The sequence below is a fragment of the Podarcis erhardii genome (assembly GCF_964252035.2).
Source record: "Podarcis erhardii genome assembly, chromosome: 9".
NCBI classification, from domain to species: domain Eukaryota; kingdom Metazoa; phylum Chordata; class Lepidosauria; order Squamata; family Lacertidae; genus Podarcis; species Podarcis erhardii.
In genome coordinates this window covers 42,382,866-42,409,665 of record NC_138512.1, presented here as the reverse complement: position 1 = coordinate 42,409,665, position 26,800 = coordinate 42,382,866, and the positions used below count along the sequence as shown (strand labels likewise).

At 41.1% G+C, this 26,800-nt stretch overlaps 1 protein-coding gene across 2 annotated transcripts in view; it reads left to right on the top strand.

The window, feature by feature from the left end:
• The window catches only part of ARHGAP10 (Rho GTPase activating protein 10), a 107,221-nt gene that overhangs the window by 55,885 nt on the left and 24,536 nt on the right, over window positions 1–26,800 (top strand). For both annotated transcript variants that reach the window (XM_081875301.1, XM_081875302.1), the window contains exons 14-19: window positions 2,133–2,207; window positions 6,176–6,263; window positions 6,832–6,890; window positions 8,565–8,670; window positions 9,182–9,341; window positions 24,952–25,102. In XM_081875301.1, coding sequence (XP_081731427.1) covers window positions 2,133–2,207; window positions 6,176–6,263; window positions 6,832–6,890; window positions 8,565–8,670; window positions 9,182–9,341; window positions 24,952–25,102 — 639 coding nt within the window. The remainder of the gene's footprint in view (window positions 1–2,132; window positions 2,208–6,175; window positions 6,264–6,831; window positions 6,891–8,564; window positions 8,671–9,181; window positions 9,342–24,951; window positions 25,103–26,800) is intronic.

The following is a 26,800-nucleotide window of genomic DNA, read 5'->3' as shown; positions in this document are numbered from 1 at the left end:
GAAAAAAAAAACCCAAAAATCCTAAAATTTTAGATTCTACTTTTCCCCTTCCCTCCCTGCCCAGGTATCTGTCCCTTCCAAAATAACTGTCCTCTTCTAAGATCTCTAGCCCGGATTTCTCACGTCGGAGGCCTTTAAGTCTATTTCAGTCTCTCCCTGCCTGTTCTGTTGGTAATCCATTTTATTGGTCTTCAAGTCTCGGGAGGTCTCTTCATCCTTTCTCAGATCAATCCTAGTTAGAAGGACTTGGTGCCAAGGTTCTGCCAAAGGTCCCCAAAGTCCCAAGTCATCAAATCCAGAAAAGAGGAGGAAGCCCCAGTTATATTTCTTTATTTTTTTAACTTCCCATATTTTATTGTGTCCAGCGGCTTCCTCCCTTGCTTTTCTCTCTCCATGACTTGTAATCCAAAGGGCTTCTCTGTTCCTTGGCTGCAAGGAGTCCTGTAAGAAATTTAACATCTGTACTTTCTCCCCTTCGACCTGTTTTTCCTCCAACTCCAAAGATATCTTTTCTGGTTCAGCTGCAGAATCTTCCAGAGTCAATTCCTTCCTTCCATCAGCAGGATTACTTGTCTTAGAGATCAAGGTCATCAACTGTTTATCCATAATCATAGCTTGCTCTTGTAAAGTTCCCACGAGAAAGAAGGCTCTTTCTATTTCTGCTAGTAGTTTTCCTTCTGCAGTCATTGTAATGTCTCCAGTCCCCTCTAGAGGGATTGCCATTGTTAAAGTTCTAAACCAACAGTCTTTTTAGCTCGTTGTTTACTTTGTTTCCAACCACTTCTAGTTGAATATAACACTTTGTAAATCCAAGAGATATAAAATAATACAGTTCTCTTAGTCCTGCCGTTTGACAGCTCACTTGACAGCTGTCAAAACCCTGTTCTTTCGCGCTAGGCTGATACAGGGTACTCCCGGGTTCGGGGGGGGGGGTACGCAGAAATTTTCTGAAACTCTCCTCTTTCCTCCAGCACAGCTTAGGGAAAAAAACCGACTTATTCACGTAAATTGATAAAATCTCTGTCAATCTCCAAAAGACACGAGATTATTTCTCTCTGATCTTAGGCTTTCGCTCCTTGCTTTAAATTGTCTGTATGAGGGGGGGTGCGGACTTCCCTTTAGCACATCCCCCCCAGTCGCCAGATTAGGAATAAAATTTCTTTTAAAGTTCGAATTTCCTTTACTCACGGGGTGTTTACTTTCGGTCCAAATGTCAGGAAGAAAGTTGACGCTCTCCGGCAATGGCTTGCGGCTTCACTCCACTGAGGTAGCGGTCTACTCTCAGCACCACGCCACTCCTCGTACCTTCTCCGCAGCCTTTAAAAAGGCTCTCTGACTGTCGAGGAGGGCGCTTAAGGTGCCCACCGAGTCACCAAGTCCACAGGTATCCGCACCTGTGGTTTCTAAGGGTCCCCGCGTCGCCGGCGCGGCAAGACCCGTTCTCAGCAGAGCCGATTCCCCCCGGAGCTCGGAGGGAATCCGCCATTAATCCGATCGCGTCAACCCGGAAGTCCCTCTCAGCTGGTGGCAGATTTGGAATAGGTGTTGAGAGAGAGCTGGTATGTTATATCTTTAGCCATGTGATAGGAAACAATGTGGTGTTAGCAGTTGGTGAACAGTGAGCCAAATCTGACCCAAAGCCTGCCAATTGTTTACCACTGTCTTGTTCTTAGGAGCTTTCTCTGAATTGGTTATTTTGCTGTGTGCTGTAACTGAGGACAAATTACCCGTACATTATAGCCTAGACCATCCAGAGAGAAAGGTGTTGAACATATGAAAATGTTTTCAGTGATGCATGTGTATGAGTGATGTTCCTATTTAGAGACTCCAAAGCTGCCACAGTCCCTCAACTTACCATATCCATGAAATGAAATCTCAGTGTCTTTTCAGGACTTTTAAATTAAGGTGTGCATTCCTCTTACTCCAGATGAAAAAATTAATTCTCAATAGTTGTGTAAATAAATATAATAAGTCTAAAGCATGTTTCCCACTTACCTTATCTTTCCTAGGTGTCTTGCATCCTTTTTATAGACGTTATGATAATGAATGCAGTTTTGAGATTGATTGTTCAGGAGACGTTTCAAAGCTTACCTTTATAATGCCTTCGGGTTATGCTTTTGTATCCCCACCAGGTATAAATGACCAAGGACTGTACAGAGTTGTGGGGGTGAGTTCAAGGGTCCAGAGACTTCTGAATTTGTTGATGGGTATGCCTCTTATTTTTATATCCACTTTTTCTATCCTCTTCTACCATGCCATACTCAGCCCATTTGTACTGGATAAAAACTTACAGAAGGATTTAAGTGAATAGCATTTCGGTTTCTAGAATCTTGGTCCCTAATATGTTTAGGATACTGTTTTGGAGAAATCATAGATGGCACATAAACTAATTCTTAAAGTAGATCAAAGGAGCTTGTAGCTTCATATCCAGAGGAAAGGTGATATAAGGCTTGATAGAAGATTGACTATAGTTGAGAGTAAATGAATGAATTATTTCAGATTAAATTTCCTAGCTCAATATTGTTGCACATCTATTAAGTGCACACCTTATATGTTAATATCCTTTATTATTTTGATTGGTAGTGATCCTGTAAGAAGTTTTCTCCTAGTACCATTTTTTGTGAAGTTTTAACTTTCTCTTTATCCCAACCCACAATTCTGGCTGTACCTCATCACCTTCCCCAAGGTATGGGTATTTAGATAAAATTCTTCACCTGCCTATCATCTAACCCCACCACAGCAGTCAAAACTGCGTTATTTCCAGACTTCTTGTCCAGAGCGCTTGACAATACATGCAGTCAGATGAGACCACTGGTATTATTTCAGTTTTCTGAGTCTCCCAGACCTGTCACCTCACAGCAGCATGGGTCTGATCTCAAGGATTCATTGATATTCAGAGAAGCTAGTTTGCAACAGGCTCCTCTCCAGAACCATGCATGCTCCATCTGTGCTGATAACACAGTGTTCTTTGGCAGAGAAAACTAGAGGAAGCCAGCAAGTGAATTCATTTCATTACCCCAGACATTATGTGAATGGCAAAGCACTATTATATTATATGCTGCTGTCAAATCCTTGCCACCTGTATGGCTCTGTTTTAACAGGCTGTCTATTAGGAGTTACGATAGCATGTCAGGCTTGAGATCTTGTATCCCATGTCATGTCAGTTTGTCATAATGATGTTGCTAAATATTAATTTACTTGATATCTTTAATCACTGTTAGCAATTTTGTGGTGTTCAAAGACGGCATATAAACCTCCCTGAATCTTGAAGCATCGGGAAGTATTGGGAACTGAAAAAGAAGATTATCAAAAGCCACTGAAACAAAATAGATGTGGGTGGTTGCTCTGGAATTCAGAGTTTTCATAAGGAAGTTGTTTAGCTATTAACAATACACTTGGGATATTTAAAATAGCAAAGAAACAACTGAAGGCAGTTCCATGTTCATTTAGAATGAATAAAATAAAGTGAATTATTGCATTCACATGAAATGATAACTACCTTAAAAGGAGGTTTGCTGATCTAGGTCCGTGATATTATGAAAATAATTTTAGCTAAATAAATACTTTGAGAGTTTAGATAGTCACATATTCTTATGCAGTTGTGCTTTCTTTCTTTAGCTCTGCACCGCTGCATAAGTTGTTTGGAGGCAAAGGTGTTTTTCAGCCAAGCATGTACTGTCGTATAATTCCACAATATAATGCAATTAGAATGGAGCTTTCAACTTTGGGGGATCTTCAGACATATAATCCCTCACCTGTGGTCTAAAGTGATACTTGAGTTAATTCACTCAAGTATCACATTCTGTTTTATGAGTAGGCCAGGGGCTGCCAATCTCTTTGAACCAGCTGTCACATTTTGAGTTTTGAAAAAGTGCTATATGCACCAGTCACAAAACTGGTCTTGACTGTGGATATCACACAATATAGATTCACTTCCCCAACAAGCACACAATGGTGCTGTTGCTGTCTATTTATATCCCACTTGTCTTTCATCATTAACCAAGGTAGTTTACGTGTAGTTCCAAGCTGGTCATACATTCAAGCACAACCAGGTTAGCTTCAGCAAAGTAGTGGCTTCATGTTCCTTCAGATCATATCCTGAGCTTATAGATCTCTTAATGGAGGAATTCATTGTCAACAGTTGGAAGTCTGGACCCAACCCATGGTATGGTAACAGAACAAACAAAAATCTGATCCAGTTTGTTTTGTTCAAATACATTTTTTTCCCTTACCTGCAGAACATTAATGGGCATTGGGTAGAGATCTCTGTACTAATCCCTAAATAACAATCAACACATCATCTTCATATGTAACTATATAATATATCAACTAGCAAAATGCCCACCAAATTTGTTGGGTATGTGTATAGGGAAATGGAGGGCTCTAACTAACACTCAACTCTTTTCCCATTTGTCCCCCTTGCAGCTCACTTCCTGGGTTCAAGTTCTGGATCATTTTGGTTCAGAGCACCAGTTTTTGCTTAGTTCTTGGTGAGAAGGGTTGGATACAAAGCCCCATCAGCTTTCTGTCTTGAGAGAGCTTATCCAGATAGCTACAGAGGAGGGAGTTCTCTTCCTTTCACAGCCTTCACCCCCTCCCTTTCCTCAGGCTCTGCTCTGCTCAGACATTTCAAGATTTGGAAGAGGATAGCATGCTGAAAGACAAGAACAAAATTAGGCATGCCTTTTGAATAGTAGTTAATGCTTGCAAGTTGGTCAAAAATGTTACTTGATTTGTATTATTTAAATTAAATAATTGACATAATTAGACAGAATATTCAGTTATAAGAATTAATTGGTTGGCATAGCTATTAGAAGAGAATTACTTGGTTTCTGTTAGAAAGGACTACGCCTTTAATAAGGAGACCTAATTTGATTTGTTGTTGCTCTGGCAAGCCCAGTTATATGTGAAATCTAAAATGTATTAGTGTTCAGTTACTACTGCTTTAGTTTTTGTTAAATTTTCTATCACTCACCATAAGAAAAAACAAATTGACATGTATATATATTTTTAAATCACCAAGTTCCTCAGTCAATTTGTGATGTATTGGACTGTGACATGCTATCTTCAAGATAAAACAGGACTATATTTTAAAGAAATCGTAAATGCAGTTTCATTTTGCTTTCTTTGTCAAGAAGAATCTGTGGTGTTTGATCAGTCAGGCATTTTAGAGCTCAGTTTTACTGAGCCACTTCCTACTTACAGGAAATGAAATTGATATGGTGGCCAATGTATTGTGTAACATTGACTGAGTTGTTTGATGGTAAAAGAAGAAATGTGGAAGTATAACTCACTCATTCCCTGACAATTACTTCACTCCCTTTAATTATAGATTCATTCTGCAGCATACTCCCCCGTGTTCTGCTTAGATGCCAAAGCTTTAGTGAATATTTTCTAGCAATTTCTTGCACAGAAACTGGCATTACATGTGAATATGTTTTTTACTATATTGCTCTTCAGCAGCAAGGTTTATTATTACTATAAAAGAAAATACTTTCCCGCTCCAGCCTTAAGAAATTGTTTGTGCAGTGACACTTTTGGAAGGCTGGAGGGGGCGAGTATTCAAAGTGTCACTGCACAAACAATTTCTTAAGTTTCTTTTTAATGAGGCAATGAAATAAAATTAGCTTAAATTTCTTATTGCTTAAAAGTCTGTTTTCTATTAGTTGAGTATGTGATCTGTATGCTGGGATGGGCACTTCTTTATTCAAACATTTGGGTGTTGATTGGAAGTATTGACATCTGAAACATCACTTTCAAACAAAAGCTATTTTTATTTGATCACTGGACAATGATGTTGACCTTTTGCTCTCCTTCTTGATAGCACCTTGCACATTTTCTCTTGCAAGAAAGTCAGCTTAGCTTCCCACTGCTTGCCTAGATGTCCCTCCCTACCCTATTTCCTTTAACAACAAACAATTACACTTCATGGGAGCAACATGAAATAACATAATTTGGTCTAGTTTATTGTGGTGTTTTTTGTGGTGCACAGCCTATCAACAAGATATGCATTAAGTTGGGAAGAGGGGGTTGGCTGTTTGCATTGGAAGAGATGCCATGATTGAAAGAGTAATATTAGATTAGTGCCTGCTTGCTCCCAATGGGATCAATGAATGTTTCAACCCATGTACAAATCTAATCCCCCCCCCCACACTTTTTGTGGGTTATTTTCTAGATGCAAAAACAAGTAATGAAGTTGACTTGGAAAATTCCATGGAATGGGAAGTGAAGACAATAACAAGTGCAATGAAACTATACTTAAGGTAACATTAAGCGCTAAAGTTACTGTAATCTAACTTAGTTATGACATACTGAAGATCTAAATCAGGCACAAGCAAACGCAGCCCTTCAGATGTTTTGAGACTACAATTCCCATCATCCCTGACCACTAGGGATGATGGGAGTTGTAGTCCCAAAACATCTGGAGGGCTGAGTTTGCCTATGCCTGATTTAAACATTGTACTGTTCCACTGAAAAGTGCAAATTTATTATAGAGGGTTATGACTCTGCAGTTTGTGGAAATATTAAAAATAAAACTCTCATAGTCTGCACCTATGGACTGTCCTGCAGAACACATGGGCTGTGGGGTAAGGATCCTGATTTCTTTACCCTGGTAAGAATACCCAACGCTTCCCCCCACTTTTGTATACCAGGGGAATAATATCCAAGGGGATATCTGGTGAGATGGGGATTCCTCCCACTGTTATAAAAAGTGCACCAAATGCGGTGGGAGAAAGTATATGGATTTTATTCTTTGGACGTGTTTGTATTTGGAATAGTAATACATATTAATAGGCATTCTTAATAATTCCACACCGTTTGTCTTAACAGAAGCCTTCCAGAGCCCCTGATGACGTATGATTTACATGGAGAGTTCATCGTTCCTGCCAGTAAATATTTGACTTACAAAAACATCTTACTTCTTTTAAAACAGTAACGATGGAGATCAGGGAATAGTAGCCTCAATTAAATTTCTACTTTGAGTAAATTAACTCAAACATTATTTTACATGGAAATCATTTGAAAACTGTTTTTTCTTCCCTCCCCTCAATATATTATATACATAAAAATGATCTGCATATTAATAGCCTCATGCAGTGAAACATTGACATTCTTGGATATACTTAAAGTTTTAATATTACCTAAAACATTGTTTAACTTACTTTAAAACTAGTGCTAGCCTTACTGTGGAAGTACCTTTTCATGTCTCTGTTAATTCCTCCTCCCCCTGCAAAATAATATACCCCAGAAATGGTAGTGTTACATAAACCTTTACATCTCAAAATCTCCTATTGCCTGATATTTCTTTGCACTGAGATCCTTGTGAGGTCCATATCCCAAGCTTAGTTGGTTAGAGTGTGGTGCTGATAGCATGAGGGTCATAGGTTCGAACCCCGTATGGACCACTTGCATATTCTTTCATTGCAAGGTGCTGGACTAAATGACTCTTGAGGTCCCTTCCAACTCTACAATTCTGTGATTCTTATGTGTTCCTAAAAGTCATGAATGTACAGGTGGAGTTAAACTTTTATCAACTAAAACGAAGACTTGGAGAAGGCAGCACATCAGCTGCAGAAATATAATTCATTTTAAGGTGAAAAAGACATGATGGGCAGCAGATTTTGGCAAAATATCAATGAGATACCTAGGCAAGTGAAATTAAAATATTCTGTAAAGCAATGAAGTAGCTTTTATTTTAAAAAAGGTGTGCAACAGACAGTTTACCCTTTCATTGGTTAGCCTCGTTTATTCATAGTTTATATTAAGTAGGCTGAACACACAAGGCACAGTGGAGAACAGCCTGCAAAAGATTGGCTACCTAGTTCAAATCTGTGTACATGAGATAAAAGTTCTGCCTCAACCCACCTGTGCTGCCTCTTCATTCTCATTACCACCTGTGGTTACGATGCAGTGACATTAGATTCCACAACTGGCATAATTTCTCTTTTCCAATATGAAGATTATAGCAACTAGACTGTAGCTACTCAGCCTGAGCCTTTCTGGCCCATGTCTCCCCTTGCTATTCCATTAGCACCTTCTTTCCTTTGTTACCTGTTTCCTTACCCCATTTCTCTTACCCCTAAGTGGTTTCCCCCTGAATTCCTACTCCCTTCCCCTGCAACCCCCCTGCCTCATCTTCCACACTGTTCCTGTGGGTCCTGCAACCCTCTGGAACAGATATTCAGGAAGACACAGTAGCAGGAAGAGGGAATTGAAGAAAATTGCCTCGCCTTCTCTTACGTTAGCAGATGCCTCTGCTTGATTTGATTTCACTATGTCAAGAGAATAAAAAGGTCATTCTGCTACAGTAATATAATTTCTTACTCTGCAGTTTCTTTCTAGAGAAATGGAAGTGGCTAACCAAAATAATAGCATTGATCTAAAAAAAATATTGAGGGTAGAAAAGAAACGATAACTAAAATACCATACTCCTCCCCCCCCCAAAAAAGAGAGAAAGCCAGGAATAAGGAGAAATGGGGAAATACTTAGTTTTCTTTTTTTATCAATAATGTATGTTGTGCCAAACGTATGACTAATAATTACTCCTTCATTCTTTTATGTAGAAAGTGGCACCCCCGAGTCCCGTGTTAACGCTATCCATTTCTTGGTTCATAAACTTCCAGACAAGAACAAAGAAATGCTCGATATTTTGGTGAAACACTTAGCAAAGTAAGCATCTTGTCTTCTAATTTAGTTCTCAGATGTTTAAAAAAGTAGGCTTAATTATGTTCAGAGTTGGATTCTGTTCTATACAGGAACATAATTTACAACACAGATGTGAAGCTTGTCTTGTTCTATATGTTTCTTAGAAGAAATAAGCTGAAATGCAATCCATTGATGAAGTCATCCAAGTGTTTGCTTAACAGTGTTAGATGTTTATTGTGGGTTTGATCAAAGGTAAACAGAGGGGGTTTTTTTGTAGCTCTTTGGAGATTCATTGGTAAATTTAAATTGGCTTCACACTGCTTCCTTGTGATAGTCTAAATGTACTGGTGTATCTTCAGATTCATTTGGTTTTAGAGTGTAACTATCAGGTTTTGTTCTATTTCAAAACTTGGAAAGAAAAGTGGGGAAACCATTATACAAGTTCAGCTAGGGAAATCTCCCCCCGCCCACCTTGAAAGTTCTGCTTTATAACTTCATAATTTTGAATGCTCTTTTTCTTTTTGTTCTTCAAAAGCGTTTCAAAGCATGCCAAGAAGAATCTCATGACTGTAGCAAATTTAGGAGTAGTGTTTGGACCAACATTAATGCGACCACAGGAAGAAACTGTGGCTGCCCTCATGGACCTGAAGTTTCAGAATATTGTAGTGGAGATCCTAATTGAAAACCATGATAAGGTAAATGGGGAGAAACAGGGAGGATTTTGCTTTTATTCCACAATATGTAATGTAACGTGTTCCTATGTTCAGACTGATTGCTGTTTTTCTTGTCAAAATAATATCCACACAAAAGGTATCTGCTAGCTTGGGGAAAAGGTTTGCAGAAGTCCCCCCCAAAAACTTTAGGCGGTGGAATTGTTCAGTGAGCATTACAAATGATTAGTGGGCAAATTGTTTACAGACTGTTGGAGAGGAAACCCAGGAAACTGGTGGAAGAGTGAATGGAATGTCTTGCAAAAGGGTGTAATGGGCGTCTTGGACAGGTGCCGCACACTGATTGTATTCCATGTTCGTGATATTGTCTTATTTCTTGTGTTACTTGTGTAAGACAGTAATACTAGCTCTTCAAATAATATGAAAATTTGAAAGAAGTCCAACAGCTAAAGCTCTTCAGTTCTGCAACCTTTCATTTTCTCTAAACTGTTCACTTCCATTTTCTCCCTACCACACCCTCCCTACTACAATCTCCCATTTTACTCACATGTGACTTTATAGAATCTTGTTCATTTCCGGCTCATTGGTTCTCAGCATCCACTGCTTCAGCTTTTCTCCTATGCTGCCCAATTGGACCCAAGTGAATTTAGTGCCTCCTAGTGTTCAAGCGCGGGTGGCACTGTGGTCTAAACCACAGAGCCTAGGGCTTGCCGATCGGAAGGTCGGCAGTTTGAATCCCTGTGACGGAGTGAGTTCCTGTTGTTTGGTCCCAGCTCCTGCCCACCTAGCAGTTCAAAAGCACGTCAGGTGCAAGTAGATAAATAGGTACCGCTCTGGCGGGAAGGTAAACAGCGTTTCCGTGCGCTGCTCTGGTTCGCCAGAGTCATGGCTTAGTCATGCTGGCCATATGACCCGGAAGCTGTCTGCAGACGAACACCAACTCCCTTGGCCTATAGAGCGAGATGAGCCTGAAACTCCAGAGTTGTCCGCAACTGGACCTAACGGTCAGAGGTACCTTTACCTATAGTGCTCAAGGCAGGAACATGCTTGCTTCTTAGGAACTTTTAAACTGCCCCTTTCCCCAGTATGGGCTTTGGAGTACATTATGTCTGCCATTGCAATAAAACTCTTCTCAGTATTTCATATGTCAGAAGCTTTGAGGGCAAGCACTGAATTTCAGAAATATTCTCTATTATCAAATTGATGAGAAACTTTTTCCTCACGTTAAAGGCAAGGAAACTTGTTGCCCATATGGAAAGATGCCAGGGTATGGTCTGGAAGCCCTTGATGCAATAACCTCGTTGAAGCTAAGTCTGGTTCTGATCAATGCCTAGATAGGAGAACCCCAGAGAACTCTGTGCAGTGCTTTTAATTCCATGGACAAAAAGCAGCATATAAATGAAACAGGACTAAATAAAATAGTTGACTGAGGTGCCCAGGTTGATGCATGTTTACGTGCTTGAATTGGAGGTGTGTTTATTCAAAACACATACCAATCTATTCTAATCAATGCACAATAGAATAATGAATTGTGCAACAGCAAGTTTTACACCATTACTTAGTCCATTAAACATTTGTAAGCATTGCTTGAAAACTTTTGAGTGGCAGCTATAGCAAAGAAAGGACTCATAAGCCATCGCCATTGGTCTCTTCGTATCCGTATTGCTGTCCTACCTCACCATTTATGTAAATGGCACCAGACTAGAGAGGGTTTTCCCTCCCCAACTTCTTGCTTTTGCTTTAGGAAATTAATGTTGACTTTATGCTTAAGGTTGCAGTCTTAGTATTTTTATCTTCATTCCAAAAAATAAAAATCCAGGGAAATGAGAATGAAAAGTATTGACTTCTATTGCTCAGTCTTCATACTTTCCTCAGGGTTCTGAGAAATATAAGTTACATTTTACTTTAATATTTTTAATTGCTTTTATATTTCTGCCACCACTTCTGCACTTGCCAGAAAGTGTCTGCTTATTCGTCTGACTCTTCTCTCTCCCCCACACACTCCTGCTGCTTTCCAGACTGGCAAAAAGCTTGCTTTTGGTATGGTGGAGACTCAGCTAGATTCATTATAGGCAAACTGGCAGACAGATGTCTATAGAAGCACCACATCAATGCAGTCTAGAAATGTTTTCTTTTTAAAAATTAATTTTATTTTCCCAGACAGTAAAATCAGAGAGGTGGCAGTAGAGGCAAATGGATTTTTCAGAGGCTGCACTTTAGCTCCCATGCAAAAGGAACTCTACTTACTCTTGACATTCTAAGACAAGTCTCTTTTATTATTGGGAAAGATGCAAGAGACTAGCTAATAAATTCATGGTAGGAAAGAAATCTAGTTTATTATTAATCAACTTTCACATGCACCGTGTCACTAATACTTATGACATCTACATGAGTTCAACAATATTATCTTCATATTACAGATAGGAACTGTTGGTGAAGGGTTTAAGAAGTTATGGAGTGGGTTAACGGCCCAGTTAAAATTTTAACCAAAGAAATTTAACTTATCAGACATGTTGTTAACCACAGGGCTACACCGGTACTAAAGAGTGGCAAAAAGTATTTACGCCTGACTGAGTACGAATTGGTTGAAACGGAGATCATAATAGTTTATTCTGAAGTTTTCACCTTAAGATGATTTGTTAAATCCACAAATTCCATACCTCTTGTGTTAGATAGGAAAAAATAAGGGTGTGTGTATGCATTTATGTGTCAGGACTGGGCTATGGGCAGCAAATCTTGAGGCAAGCAAGAAGCCTTCAGACAAATCAGTTCTCAGCACTAAAGAAGGATCACCAAAGCTCATTAGAATTGAACGAAGTATATGTTTTAAGACTACTTTGTGTTCACACCAGTGCTCATGTAGTGCTCATCTGAAGCCTTTTATACTTCCCAGGTGGATCACTTAGGTGGGTAGAGTCAGCCCAGGCCCTGAAGGTATTTCAGAGAGAAGCTGCCACCTGCAGTTCAGTAATTCACCACATGGGGCAGCTTCCCATCCAGCAACTTCCAACACTATCCTAAATTCTTTTGAAATACGATAGCCTTTTACTTAATCTTAGTAGGTCTTTTCAGATATTTCCAAATTGTATAGATTATCCACATAACTTTGAATACTGAAGTAAATTAAAACTAAGACCACAAAAAAACCCCACACACCTTGTCTACACTTTCAGTTGCTTTTTGAATATTGAATACTGAATGTTAAAATCAGATCAAGGAAACATGGTCTTGGTTTTCAATCATGCTTAGTATATTAGGCCATCAGAGTCTGCAAAACCTGAGGGGACATTGGAAAGGGAGAAAGAGATGGCCTATCTTACTTTAAATATATGCATGCTACAGTATGTGGTGGTGATTATCTACAAAATGATCATGCACATAAAACACATTAACCAGGTTTTCCACATCCACTTTATGTTAGACATTGTTACTATAATAGTTCCTTCATAAGGAAAGGACTTTACAGTATAAAACATCAGTTTTCTTATATCTTCCTCATGTGGTTTCAGTATAATACTTTACAGCAGACATGCTGGGTCGAACCTGAAAGCTTAAAAGCGTGGTTAAGTAGTTTTAGAACGCTTTATCTGTTAAACCTTTTTTTTGTAATACAAAAGCCCATTTGCTTTTATAAGAATACTGACATATTCTCAAAATAACTATGCAGGAAAGAAGGAATAACCCCCCCTCCCTTTCCCACGTTTAAGGAAATTAGAGACAGGAAAGTCTCTCTCTCAATAGATCTGAAGACAGGTTCCTGTTTATTTATATTAAAATGTATACATAACTTTACCACCAGAAATGCCCCTGGAAGCAGGTTGCAACAATAAGTAGCATTTACAAAGCAGCAATTTATTCATTTATAAATAAATTATTTACATTCTCCTCTTAAAAAGACTGTCAGTATTAATAAAATCACAAATATTATATCAAAGTCAGTGTGGACATCAGTTCACATTTCTGAATGCTTATGCAAAAAGCCATGTTTTAAGCTCAGGGTGCCACCATGGAGAAGTCCTGCTCACCACCAGATGTGCTGCTCCCAATGGTGGGTTGCAAAGGAGTTCCCCTGGCTGATCTTAACTCTCAGGCAGGACTACACAGGGAGAGATACTTCTTAAAGTACTTGCGTCCCAAGGTGTTCAGGGCTTTGCAAGTCACCTGCAACATCTTTAATTCAGACCAAAAACACATTGACAGCCCGTGTAGATTGTTAAGGACAATTACAATATGGTTTGGGCTTGTGACTCCACTCAGAAGCCAAGCTGCTGCATTTTGCTGCAGTTTTCGAGTCACCTTCAAGGGCATCCTGCATAGCCTGCATTACAGTAATCTAACCAGAACATGAATTCCTTTGGCTATGGCTATCCCTGTCCAGGAACATCTGTATCTGGGAAAATGCACGCCATACCACTGCTGACACTTGGGTTTCCAAGAACAAGCTAGAGTCCACAAGTATCCACAGACATACAGACCTGTAATTTCAAGGGGAATTTAACAGTTTATAGTATCTTGGTCTCTTAATAGGATTTAGCTTCCATTTATTAGCCCTCATTCAGCCAATACAGTGGCCAGACACCAATCCAGAATCTGCATTGCCTCATCTAATTCAGATGACAAGAAAAGAGGTGTTGATGGCTGCCAACTCTCAAGTCTCCTGATGACTTCGCCCAGCAACTTAATATAAATGTTGGGGGTAGAATGCATATCTGCAGGACCGCTGCAACATCGTGTCTCCCAAGAGATCTAGCAGAATCAAAAGGGTTTTACTCATTGTCAGGGTTTTAGGGAGAGAGGAGACAGAGAGCGAGGGCGAGGAGGAAGAGGACGACAACGAGCCGAGGTTGTCCCAAAGTCCGTCTAGCGAATCAGAGGATTCCCAGAAGGGAGCCCCCCTGGTCAGGCCAAGGGGCAATAGAGAGGGAAGCAGTCAGAAAGAGGGGAACGAAGAGGGAATCCCCAGTGGGAGTGGCAAAGCGGGACCAGCTCCCCCGTCGGAAAGGAGTGGAGGGGGGGGAGTTGCCAGTGTGTCAGAAAGAGCAGGACAGGAAGGAGGAAGGGGGAGGAGTTCGGAGCAAGACGTCCTGCCTGAAAGGGAGGAGTGTAGTACCGAGAGCAGCGTAACTGTAGAAAGGAAGGTCAGAGGCAACGTACGCGCGCCAAGTTCAAATATAGAGGCGCGCGGAAATGAGGAGAGCTCTGAGGAGGAGCCTGGTGCCAAGCGACGAGCTTCGCGCAAAGGTTCTGCAGCAGTTGCACGACGCCCCCAGTGCGGGCCACTTCGGTAAGGAGAAGACAATAGAACTGGTGGCAAGAGACTTTTGGTGGCCCCGGATGCGTGGAGAGGTAGCGGATTACGTCGCCAGGTGTGACACTTGTCAGAGGTTCAAGCCAGTACACCAGAAGCCAGCGGGGCTGTTGGAACCGCTGGAAACGCCACAGCAACCGTGGGAGAGGGTAGCTCTGGACTTCGTTACTGACCTGCCCAGCTCCAGGGGGAAGACGGCGGTACTGGTGGTTGTGGACCTGTTCACCAAGATGGCGCACTTCATTCCATGCGCAAAGGTGGCGACGGCGGAACAGACTGCCAAACTCTTCATCGATCACGTGTTCAAGGTGCATGGGCTGCCGCAGTCCATCCTGTCCGACAGGGGGCGCCAGTTTGTTTCCAATTTTTGGCAGAAGCTTTTAGGTATCCTGAACGTCAAGATCAACCTCACGTCGGCGAGACACCCAGAAACCAACGGCCAAGCTGAGAGGGTCAACGCGATCATGCAGCAGTACCTGAGATGTTACGCCAACCAGCGACCAGCAGTTTGGGTGGACTACCTGCCGATGGCAGAGTTTGCCTATAACAACACGAAGCACGCGTCCACGGGGGTGACGCCGTTTTTCGCGAACAATGGTCGTCATCCCAGAACCTTCCCGGGGTTCGTGGCACCGGGAGAGGGGGTGCCGCAAGGAGCCGACCAGTTTGCAGCGGAGCTGCAGGAGGTGCACGAAGAGTTGCGGAGACATTTAGAGCTGGCCAAGCAAGCATATAAGGTGCAGGCTGACAAAAACAGGAGAGAGGGAGAGGAGATCCAGGTGGGGGACTGGGTGTGGTTAGCGGCCCAAGCGATGCCAGCCAAGTCGTTGGCCAAGAAGAAGCTGGGGCACAGGCAGTTAGGGCCGTACCAGGTGGAGGCTAAAATCAACCCTGTAGCCTTTCGACTAGCCCTCCCCGAAGGTTCCAGAGTGCACCCGGTCTTTCATAGATCGGTGCTCACTCCCTACAAGGCACCGCACAGGTTTCAGGAGTCTGACACAGTCACGCAACAACACACTAAGTCACAGGAGAGGGGGAGGGTGCCTAGGGCCGAACCACTCAACGAGGTCACAGAGATCCTGGACTCGAGATGGGGGCAAGAGGGAGTAGAATATTTTCTAGTCAGAGAGGGTGCCCCAGTCAGTGCCAATGGTTGGGTGCCGGGCTACGCCTTAGACGAACCTCTTTTAAAAGACGAGTTCCATGCCCTTTTCCCTCATAGACCCATGCCAGCCGAGTACTTTGATGACTGGCTCTTTACGCCCACATGTTCAGGCAGCACTTTCCACGGCTTTTCTTCAGCCGAAGAAAGGTCGCCGGACTCCAACTCGCCCAGGGGATCGTGTTCGGGGGTGGACACAGAACCCTCTTATTGGTGGGACGAGCAACCAGAGGAGGACTGGCGCAGGAAATGGCTGACGGGACCTTGGCAGGCAGCACCGGACCAGGTACCAATGGAGGAGGGAGAAGAGAACACCTTGGGTCAAGAACCCGAATTCGAACACTCGTACAACGAACTGCAAACAGAGGAGATGGAGGTGCAGAATCTGTATCCTGCGTCCGCCTCCGAAGAGCGGCAGCTTCCACAACCTGCACCCGATGAGCGGAAGGGGGGAAGGGGGGGCTTCGAGGGGGGGATGGATGTCAGGGTTTTAGGGAGAGAGGAGACAGAGAGCGAGGGCGAGGAGGAAGAGGACGACAACGAGCCGAGGTTGTCCCAAAGTCCGTCTAGCGAATCAGAGGATTCCCAGAAGGGAGCCCCCCTGGTCAGGCCAAGGGGCAATAGAGAGGGAAGCAGTCAGAAAGAGGGGAACGAAGAGGGAATCCCCAGTGGGAGTGGCAAAGCGGGACCAGCTCCCCCGTCGGAAAGGAGTGGAGGGGGGGGAGTTGCCAGTGTGTCAGAAAGAGCAGGACAGGAAGGAGGAAGGGGGAGGAGTTCGGAGCAAGACGTCCTGCCTGAAAGGGAGGAGTGTAGTACCGAGAGCAGCGTAACTGTAGAAAGGAAGGTCAGAGGCAACGTACGCGCGCCAAGTTCAAATATAGAGGCGCGCGGAAATGAGGAGAGCTCTGAGGAGGAGCCTGGTGCCAAAGCACGAAGGAGGGGGGAGCAGGCGGGAGAAGACTCAGCCTCTGGGGAGTCCCGGAAAGAGGGAAGACAGGGGGGCAGGAAGACCCTGCGGAAAAGGAAAGAGAGGAAAAGGTGGAGCAGTACAAGCCTCTTAAATTGGTGCAGGGGAGGGACGGACTCAGAGGGGACTTCTAACATCTAAGGGTAACAGATGCGGAGCCACGGAGTTGGGATGTAATGGCTACAATGATCTTCAATAAATCCTTTTGTACATAACTTGGACTGGACTTTGGTCTCTTGTGAGCTGGGACCTCGGGTGGCTCTGACACTCATCCTATAGAGAAAATCTGTCAGAGTAAAGACCGTTTTAGGACCTAAAATCAGACTGAAATTGATCAAGATAATGGGTCTCTTCTAAGTGTCTAATACCTAAACTAACCAGCCACCACTCTCAAGTACCTCATTCCAAAAAGGGAGATTCGTGACCAGCCAGAAGTTATCAGTACCATTGAATACAAAGAAGGCTTTTAAGGAGTGACTGCCACTGTCTTTATCACCTAGCTAGATCTCCATATTATATGCTGGGACAGCTTTATTCCAGATCTGTATTGTGAATGATAGATGTTTGTTTTGAACCGACATGACATTTCGAACGAGCAGAAGACAAATAAGCAGGAAGCTTTGTAAACAAAGAGCTAGGTGCAGAGGTGGAACAAGAGAAAGGTTACAGATATCTTAAGTCTACTTCCTCCAATACACCGTGCTACTCCCCAGTGCCATTTCTCCCCATATACTCCCTTACGCTACATCCATTTGAAATTAAGGGACAAAAAAAATCCTTGGCAATAAAACAGAATCTGGGAATAAAGTGTGGATTTCCACTAGAGGGTAGTACATGTCTAAGAACTCGGCCAACTATGTTAATATACCAACTAGCTACATAGCCAGCATACTGACCAACTCATTCTCACTGGGCCAAACCATTGCCTTAATTAGGTACATTCCCTGTGTGGGAGAAAATATTGTGCAAGACTGTTCTATAGCACCCCAGCACATCTCTAGCCAGTCTTCTTATTTAAAACTACAAAGAAGGTGATTCTTCAAATACATTTTAATTTTTTCTTAATTTAAGCCGCCTTGTAAAACCATTTCTATTTGTCCTTTCCACATATCCTGAGTAAGGTGAATTGTGCTCTGTTTCTTTCTTCTTCTAGTGAGTGGTATCATATACATTCTAAGATGGTCGTGCACTTACCTTGTGTTTGAGAGCATCTGCCTCTGGCATCATACAGAGTGATCTCAGATGTACATTTTTGAGAAACAGGAATAAATGTACGGTGTAAATCAACATAGTTTGTGAGAATCTTTCAGTTTCAAAACAAGCTGCCAAAACATTGCAATACAAATTGTAAATTCTAACATCCACAGCATGCTTTCTCAATTTTCATATACCATAGATCATTTTGGAATACATCTTCTGGATTCAAATATAAAATTTCCAAATGGAATAGACAGCTGTTCTCCTGCTGTTTAAAACAGAGAACGTCATAGACTTTTTATTAGACAAACGGAATTAAGAATAAGAAAGTGAATACAGATTATTACTACTCCCTTTAGTACTGGCTGCTAAGACTCACCATGGTACTTTTTTCTTTTTCTTTTTTGCCTATGTTTAGTCTTTGAAGATGGCACATGAAGACTGAGGAGAATTCTGTTACATACTTTTAAAAAGTATGAATTGGGATGCAAACAATGCAACAGTATTTTTGAGAAATCTTATTGCATAATTCTTGGTATGGGGGGCTATTCAGAACCCCTTTTCTGAACCTTCTGTATTTTGTAGCTTTTCTATGAACAAAAGAAAAGAAAAAATTGAACACATGGGCGGGGGACCCCAGTGTGAGTCCTCTGATGAAGACCTCCAAGGTAGATTAATTATTAGCTTCTGTTGCCTGCAGCAAACACCCCTGTTTTCCTGTCCCTAGTATCTGGTTTGCGGGGTGGGTTGTTGTCTCCACCTGCCAGTTGAAGGCAGGTAGCAACCTTTTGGGAGGTAGGACCTCTGTCATTCAGTTCCTGCCTTTGTCGAGTGCAGCCAGTCGCCATTTCGCATCAGCAAAGCCCTGTGTGCTCTAGATGGTTCCCCAAAATTTCCCTCTGCATACACATATGCGTCTTTACACACATTCTCATTAAAAAACAGGTATGTGACCCATTCCCAGTGTTTCCCAACCTTGTGCCTCCAGCTGTTTTTGGACTGCAATTCCCATCATCCCTTGCCACTGGTCTTCCTAGTCAGGGATGATGGGAGTTGTAGTTCAAAAACAGCTGGAGGCACAAGGTTGGGAAACACTGCCATTCCTATGGTGTTTCTTAGAATCTGTCAGTTGAGAGCTACATTATTAAATGTTTCAACCAAAGTTTTTATGTTCCATAGATTTAGGTCAAGCCATGTGCTTAGATCTGTCCTTAAATTCAGGGGTCAGTGAAAATGCTTAGCTTTGGCTGGATTGTGCCCTTTGTTCATAATAATAATATGATGATGGCACTTTTTAAAGTTTATAGTCTTGACTAGATGCATAAAGGAAATAATAAAGGAGATAATGTAATGACTAGGATGGATGTAACCGGGGGGGGGGGGGGGATTAGACTAAGCGCATGAGCTTGAATAGCCCTTTTGCAACTGACTACTTTTAAGTAACTAAGAGAACACAATTTGTTTTCAATTCTCATGTTTGATTTTCTACAAAATGAAATATGGGCATCTCGGCAATGTGTATTTTCCCCATTTCCAGGTAACAAAGATAAAGCAAGGGGGTTAAGCAAAATAATAGCTCATTTACGTCTGTGTTAGCTGTTCTTAGGTTTATCTGTACACAGCTAAAGGTTTGTTAAGCAGTATTTTTTCTTTTGCTGTCTTTGTAGGTAGAGGAAGAATGTAGCTACTACTAAAATATATGTTTACTCATCTCTGACTTAATATAACACTGAAAGTTTGTAGAATAGGATTGTGTACATTTCTTCATTAATTGCCAGGAAAAGCAGATTTGTTCTGTTCTGTCTGTGGCTTGACAGAACTGGCACTCTTTTTAATATTCTTGCTATTTAGCAGCAGTGGAGAAAACTGGATGACTCCATTGTATTTGCTCATGTCATTGACAGGTGTTTACATTTCAATCCCAGCATGCTTAACTCTTCCTCCTATTCTTCAAATGACAGCACTTACTGCTCATACTATCGGGAATGTTCGTGTCATGAATTGTTAAATGTGGGACATGATCGGGATACAGAGGAAGTTGCTGCCTTTTTGCTAAGAGTGCTATTTTTAGAAAAGGCTGAGTTAACAGATGTGTAAAATACGCATGATAAAAGAGCATACATTATGTTTTAACCTTGGTGTTGGTTTTTTTAAAATACAGTTTTATAACTGACCATCCTGCTTCTAATGTCTTTTTCTAATAATAATGGGGAAAGTTATAGTGTAAAGTTATAGTAGCTTTCCTGTACTTAAACCCATTCTGCACAAACATACACAGTGTAATGGCACACGATGAACTCCGCCTACATGTCATTCTACACATGCTTAGCACAGCATTCCTGAACCTCTTACTGTCCAGATGTTTTGGATTTCAACTCTCATCAGCCACAGCCAGTGCTGACAGAAGCTGTTGGGAGTTGTAGCCTAAAGCATCTGGAATGGACCAGATTGAGGAAAGCTTCTGTAATCTGTAGATTTTGGCAAGAGTTAAAATCAAAGGGTAGGAGACAGGGAAAAAATGCTAGGGAAGTATTTTGAAGAATTGCTGGGAGTAATACATACTTTCTGAACTCCTGACTTTCCTGTGAGACATCTCTCTGACAGCTGGGGAGAACTGCATTAGAGCTTGAATGGTGTGCACCAGTGAGCAGGATCTCTCTCCTGTTTCTATTTTTGCAATCTTCTTAGAGAGAAAAAAGTAATCTGAAGGAACCTGGCAGGTTTTTCCCCTTTTATTTTTAAATTAACTCTGTTGGTTTCTTAATAATAATAATAATAATAATATTCCTTTCTCTGTATAGATTATCATTCTATAACCAAGGGAAATACTCTCCAAAACTCAATTGCATGTTATGCAATCCTAACACACCATTTTATTTGTTTTGTCCAATCACTCATCCATCCTTCCTACAAAGACGTCAGGGTGGTATGCATGGTCCCCTCCTTTATCATCACAGCAACCCTCTGAGGTAGGTTTGCCTGAGAAAGAATAACTGGGCTAAGGTCACCTGGTAATTTTTGTGGCTGAGTGGGCATTTCAAGGTAGGTCTTCCTGGTGTTAATTCACCATTCTAACCACTATAATAATACATTGGCTCTCAGTTTACACGAGAAAATTAGAACAGATTTGGTATATAACAAAACTTCTGCAGAGTTGATGGGCCCATGAATGCAAAGCCTCTGTCAGTTCCATAGCACCCTGGCAGCAATCCTATGCACATTTATGTGGGAGATGTTCCATTGAACCCAGCAGCACTCACTGCTGGGTAAATGTGCATATGATTGTGTGTATAGGACTTAGACATGAAACTCTTTTTTTTTCTTTTCCTTAAACTTGGAACCATTAACTTCTGTTTCATTTTGTGGCCTTACTCACCTACTTACCACTGGAAGGCATAGAGAGGACAGCTGAGGATTCTAAGGAGGACTGGTTTGGATGACTGGCACAGCTGTGCGAGTGTGTGAATAAAAAGATGGGGTGGATTTCAAGCAATTGTGCAGGTGGGCAAGGTGAACTTTGGCTGAAGGGTCTGCAAGCACCAGGATTTTCAGGAAGATGAGCAGCAGATTCCTTTTATATATTATGTCTAGAATGCTAAAATATCTATAGTTTGGTACGCTAAGCATAAGCAACATAATTTTAAGAAATGTTGCGAGTCAGTTGTGTCTTAACATCTTACATAGCAATTTGATTGCATGCTAATAATAGTTATGCGGCATAAAATGTCACCTTGCAAGGGTTAAGAGACACTTCCATTGCTACATTTTATGCTGATCAAATACTCTAGGACAAAGTTGGGGGATCCCCTCTTCAAGATGTTGCTAGACTACAGTTCTCTCCATCCGTCACTATTGGTTGGGGCTGATAGGAGTTGGGAGTCCAACATTTGGAGGGCCACAGGCTCCCTACTCAAACTTCAAGTTTTTTGGGGGGAAATTTTTCATAATGTTTAAATTATTTCAGTTTGCCCTGATTTAATGAAACCTGGAATTTATGAGATATATTTAAATTACATTAGTGTCTAATGAAAGACAGTAGTAATGACTCCTTGAATAATTGAATTTTCAATTCAAGAGATCCTTGATGTACACAGGATGAGCAGTTTAAAGCACTGAACTGTAGGTAAAGCAACTTCACACATATCCCTGCTGGTAATTTTATGTAGAAACCAGTCTCTTGCATTTCTGTGGGCTAGCTCTTAATTTTTCATATTGATATCTCTTCTCCTGGTTCTCAAGGCAGCTAACAAAACTGTAAGAATAAAAATGAAACCATTTAAAGCAATAAGAGTCAGTAAAATGCTATATCGAACCCAGTCTAAAACCATACAGCACCGAGCAGCAGCAATATAAATTAGACAGAGTCAAAGCAACAATCTCCTTCACTGTTGAAAATGATGTTGGAAAATCATTTTTTCCTTTCAGTTCTGGAACGTGCGTGGGTTTTACTAACATGAGGGGCTTCCATAAGTTCCAAAGAGGCTTTTAAGATGACATGTGGAATGCATATTTTCTGTTTTGTTTCCTATGCTCCAGTGTGGATTGGACCTGGTTACAGTAGTACTCAACCAATACCTTTTGATTGAGTAGTACTCAATCAGTACCACCTCCCAGCCAAGGGCTATGAACCTTGTCAACACCAGCCTGTGCTGGCTGGAGCTGATGGTACTTGTAGTTAAAAATGTCAGGAGGCACCTGGTTGGCCTAGGCCCAAAGGAGGCTCTCACCTCTTCTATTAACATAGCATAGTCCTCATAAGGAAAGCTAGTGTTTTACAAATTTGTGTCGGTCACAGGATATTGCTGTTGCTGCATTTCAGGTTGAGCTGCTCAGGGACTGTGATTATACCAAAGTAGACCTGACGTGTGTTTATTTTTATCTTCTGTACTTTAAGGTCAAATATTGTGTGTTATTGCTATGATGCCTTTGGGAACCATGACGTGGCTCTTCACAGTAGCTAGGCTAGTGCTTTTCTTCCACTGTACAACATAGTGGCGCATCTGAGCTATTATTAGGACAGTCATTTTGGACTTGCAAAGTAGTTTCACTGCTTTCTGATTATTTCCCAAGTGTGGCATGTGGATTTTTATTGAACTATTTTTTTTTTTACGCAACAGTTTTTGATAAACTCATTTGTTGCACCTCGCCCTGCTGCCTTATTTGTTGTCCTTACATTTGTAATTCGTTGTGCTGTGGTATTTATATTTTATTATTCATGGACTGCTTGTTTCAATTGCTTTTTAAAAAGAAATTCCATTCACCAGTATGAGATGTAATGAAATATTTGTAAATGCCTGAAAATAGAAAAAAACACAGAAATCTAATCAAGTGTATGCAGAAACAAAAATGTATATGTAAGTTCTGTCTTCCTAGACTTGACAAAATGCCGTCTTTCCCCACTGATTTTATTGGAGAACAGTAACTTGATAATGTCATACATTTAATAGCTGCTTTGACCCTTTCCAGCAGACACTTACACACACAAACACCCCCCCCCCCCCGTGCAATAAAAAGAAATGTTGATCTGCCTGCGTGCTACAGAAGAGAGGGCTAATGGGGGCGTGAGGGACAGAATGGCCTAGCAAAACTACAACCCTTTAACTCATAACACAGATTAGCTGGACGCCCCTTGGCTGCAGGTGGATTTTGAAACCTGTATCTCATGCTTGTGTGAAGCATTTCCTTATTACGCTGTGGTTACAACGCATGGAGAACAAGGGAGAGAGAGTGCACGCTCCAATGTGTGTGAAAGGGCTCTGCATCACATGGCAAAAGGGCCAATTGAAATTAGGGTCATTGCTACTATGTTTGCTGGAAAACATGAGATGTCTCTTGCAAGAGCTTAGCCACCTGTACCTGCATGGCAAAAGCAAGCAGGTGCATTTATTGCTTTGCTGCAAATGGTAGGAAAGGCAAGTAGGTAAGGGTGGACAGAGTATCTGTAATTCAAAAAGGTTTAATTTTATTTATTTAAGAACATTTCTGTATTGCCCCTCAATTCAAAATTTCCAAGGCGGTTTACAGTAACTAATAAAAACACAGTAAAAGGCAGTGATAAACAATTGCAGCTGGGCAAAAATACAGGGATCTCCCCACTTGTGTGCAATCAGCACACACAAAAGGGGGCGGAATGGAAGTGGAGCGAAATGGGGCTATCCCCACTTGTGTGCAACTCAGTGATGTGTGCAGGGGCCGGGAACGGAACCCCCACATATGTGGAGATTTCCCTACACACCAGAGCTTGGAAGACTAAGAAAATAAGGAGGTCTTCGTGCGGTGCCTAAAATACGTTAGTGTCAGTGTGACTTTCTGCGGAGAGAGTCCCACGGGCAAGATACAACAGCTGAAAAAGATCCTCTCCTCCATTGCCATTAGCCAACTTCAGACAGTGGGGACATTTATTGAAAGTTTTAGCAGTCGTTACTGAAAATGAGCATAACCAAGGGTTATGTTCATGTACCAATAGTTAATATGTGCCTTGTATGATCCAGTTTGAGAAAGTTTAGTAACTTGGTAGGTGTGGGGAATCATATTAAAGACATGATCCCACAAATCATATTAAAGGCAAAATTATAAAGAAACTATTGTCTCATGTTTCTACCATCCGTTTTGATAATTATAATGAAAGACTTGGCTAAAATATATGGGCCAGTGAAATTTTTGAACCAGTGACCTTGCCTTTTGTGATTCATAAATAAATCTTATTTCTATGCGCCCTGCCAGCTGGCAAGAACAATTGCACATACTTAGGTTTGTGGATTAAATGATTTGCAGAACAGTTGATGTGTAGATGGTATTTATGCTTATTTATAAATTTGGTTTTGTTTTTAATTTTTAAAAAAGAATAATGGCACACTCTCCACGTTCAAAGAGTAGTTTTGGCTTCTTCATGCCTGAATAGCATCCAAGACAAATGTTAGTTGATAATAGTTTACAGTTGCATTTTTACAGGTTGCTGTTCATAGCAAATAATTAATGCCCTTTGTGCTCTTCTTTGCAGATTTTTCAAACTCTGCCTGATGCCACTTTCCCCGAGCCAATTCCTGTGTCGGTATCTCCTCCAAATGCCCCACCACGACAATCAAGAAGACAAGGGCAACGTAATAAGAGGCCCATTGCTGTGTATAATCTCTGTCTTGAGCTGGATGACAGTAAGATGTTAATTATATTTTCTATCTTGGCAGCAGAGTTGAGTTGCAGTATATCTTGTGTCATCAGGGCAATCTACAGTAGTTTTCCATTTCACAAATTCTATTATCTCTTTCTTTTTTTAAAATTGGAAAATGGAGAGAGGAGGCAGGGAGAGTAAAATTCTTATAACTTAGTACTGTATATATCTGGAACTTCAGGAGAACTTTCTCATTCCTCTTAACAAGGGATTCAGTTTTCTTTTAAGCTGAATCTCTTTGACCTCTGTCGACAATTATAAAATTGTAAGATAAATGGAAGATATGAACCAAAATGTTAAGCAGATTTGCTTGAATTAGGAGAATGAATGTACAGTACTTGAATGCTCAAATCTGGACCAGAAGCCAGTCTGGCAAATAGTAATATTGACAGCTACTAGCCATTAGGTAAACAGTTGACTACCAAGTGATAAAGCAGGATGTGTTGGATAATCTGTTGTGCAAGTCAGAAAGGATGGCATTTGTGTTGTTTTCATACAGTCTTACCCATTTTCGTTTCTTTGTGGGCATGAGCTGTTCTTGACAGGTGTTTGAATGTTTAAATTATTGCATCCTCTTTGTCTTGTTTCTCCCTATATCATTGTTGAATTATATCTGTATTTAGAGTAAAATGGGCTTGGTGTACATGGTATTGTTTCTAGCATGGAGATGAAACTAGAGGGTTTTTAATTTTAGGATTTATGTAGACAGATGGAGCATATTGATAAACTTATTAAAATCAACTGCATTTATTGATGAATAAAAGGTGCAAACAAAAGTTGTGAATACAAATTCTAAGCACATGCAGAACAACTCTGTCAAACTGCTAGCTTTAAAATATAGATGCACATGATATTGCTTGCCTCCTGTACTTTTTCACTCTGTCTTAAAATAGCTGATTTCACCCTAAAAAAAAAAATTATGCATGTTTGTGTGTGCTTAGTGTTGTTGTTTTTTTAAAAAAACACGATTGCCACATGCACACTGTAATATAAGATTGGGTGGGAAATTAGTATGTGCTTTGTTTATGTATATTGTAGTGACATAAGTTATTTTTAAAAATCATGTTCTGTGATTCTGTTAGAACTATCATTTTAAATTAATTTTAGACAGGTTAGATATGTTAGCCTGTTGCAGCAGCATCAACGTTGTTGTGGCACTTTAAAGGCTAACTGGTTCATTGTCTTTAAGTTGCTAGCTCATTTTGAATTAAGGTATTGGGCTTTACAGCTTATGTTTACCAAGAGTTTCAAAACAATGACCTATTTTTAGACCATGATGTTAAACTCCTGATATTTTGAGGATGCTATAAAAGCTCAGTAGTACCTTGAGAGCTGTAAATAGCCTACATGCTTGGCACCCCTGCTTATTAATATATTTAGGAATATTAAAACAGGAACAGGTTAAAGGTTCTCATTTGCCATTAAGAGAATAGTTAATAGCAGTTGCTGAAATTCTTGCTGAGTTCCACTAAGTTGAGTAGCGGATTGACACCTTCATACAGCTTTTTAAGGAAACTCCTCTCAGCCATCTTCTGTCCTTGCATGTCCCTACCCAGCTCACTGTGATAGCATTCATAGCCCTTCCTCTTGGTGAGTGAACCTTGCACCTCCCTACTGAAATAGAATTCTGGTCTCTACAGCTCTGAGGCAAAGTGGGGCATGTGCTTTGTTTCCCATTTAG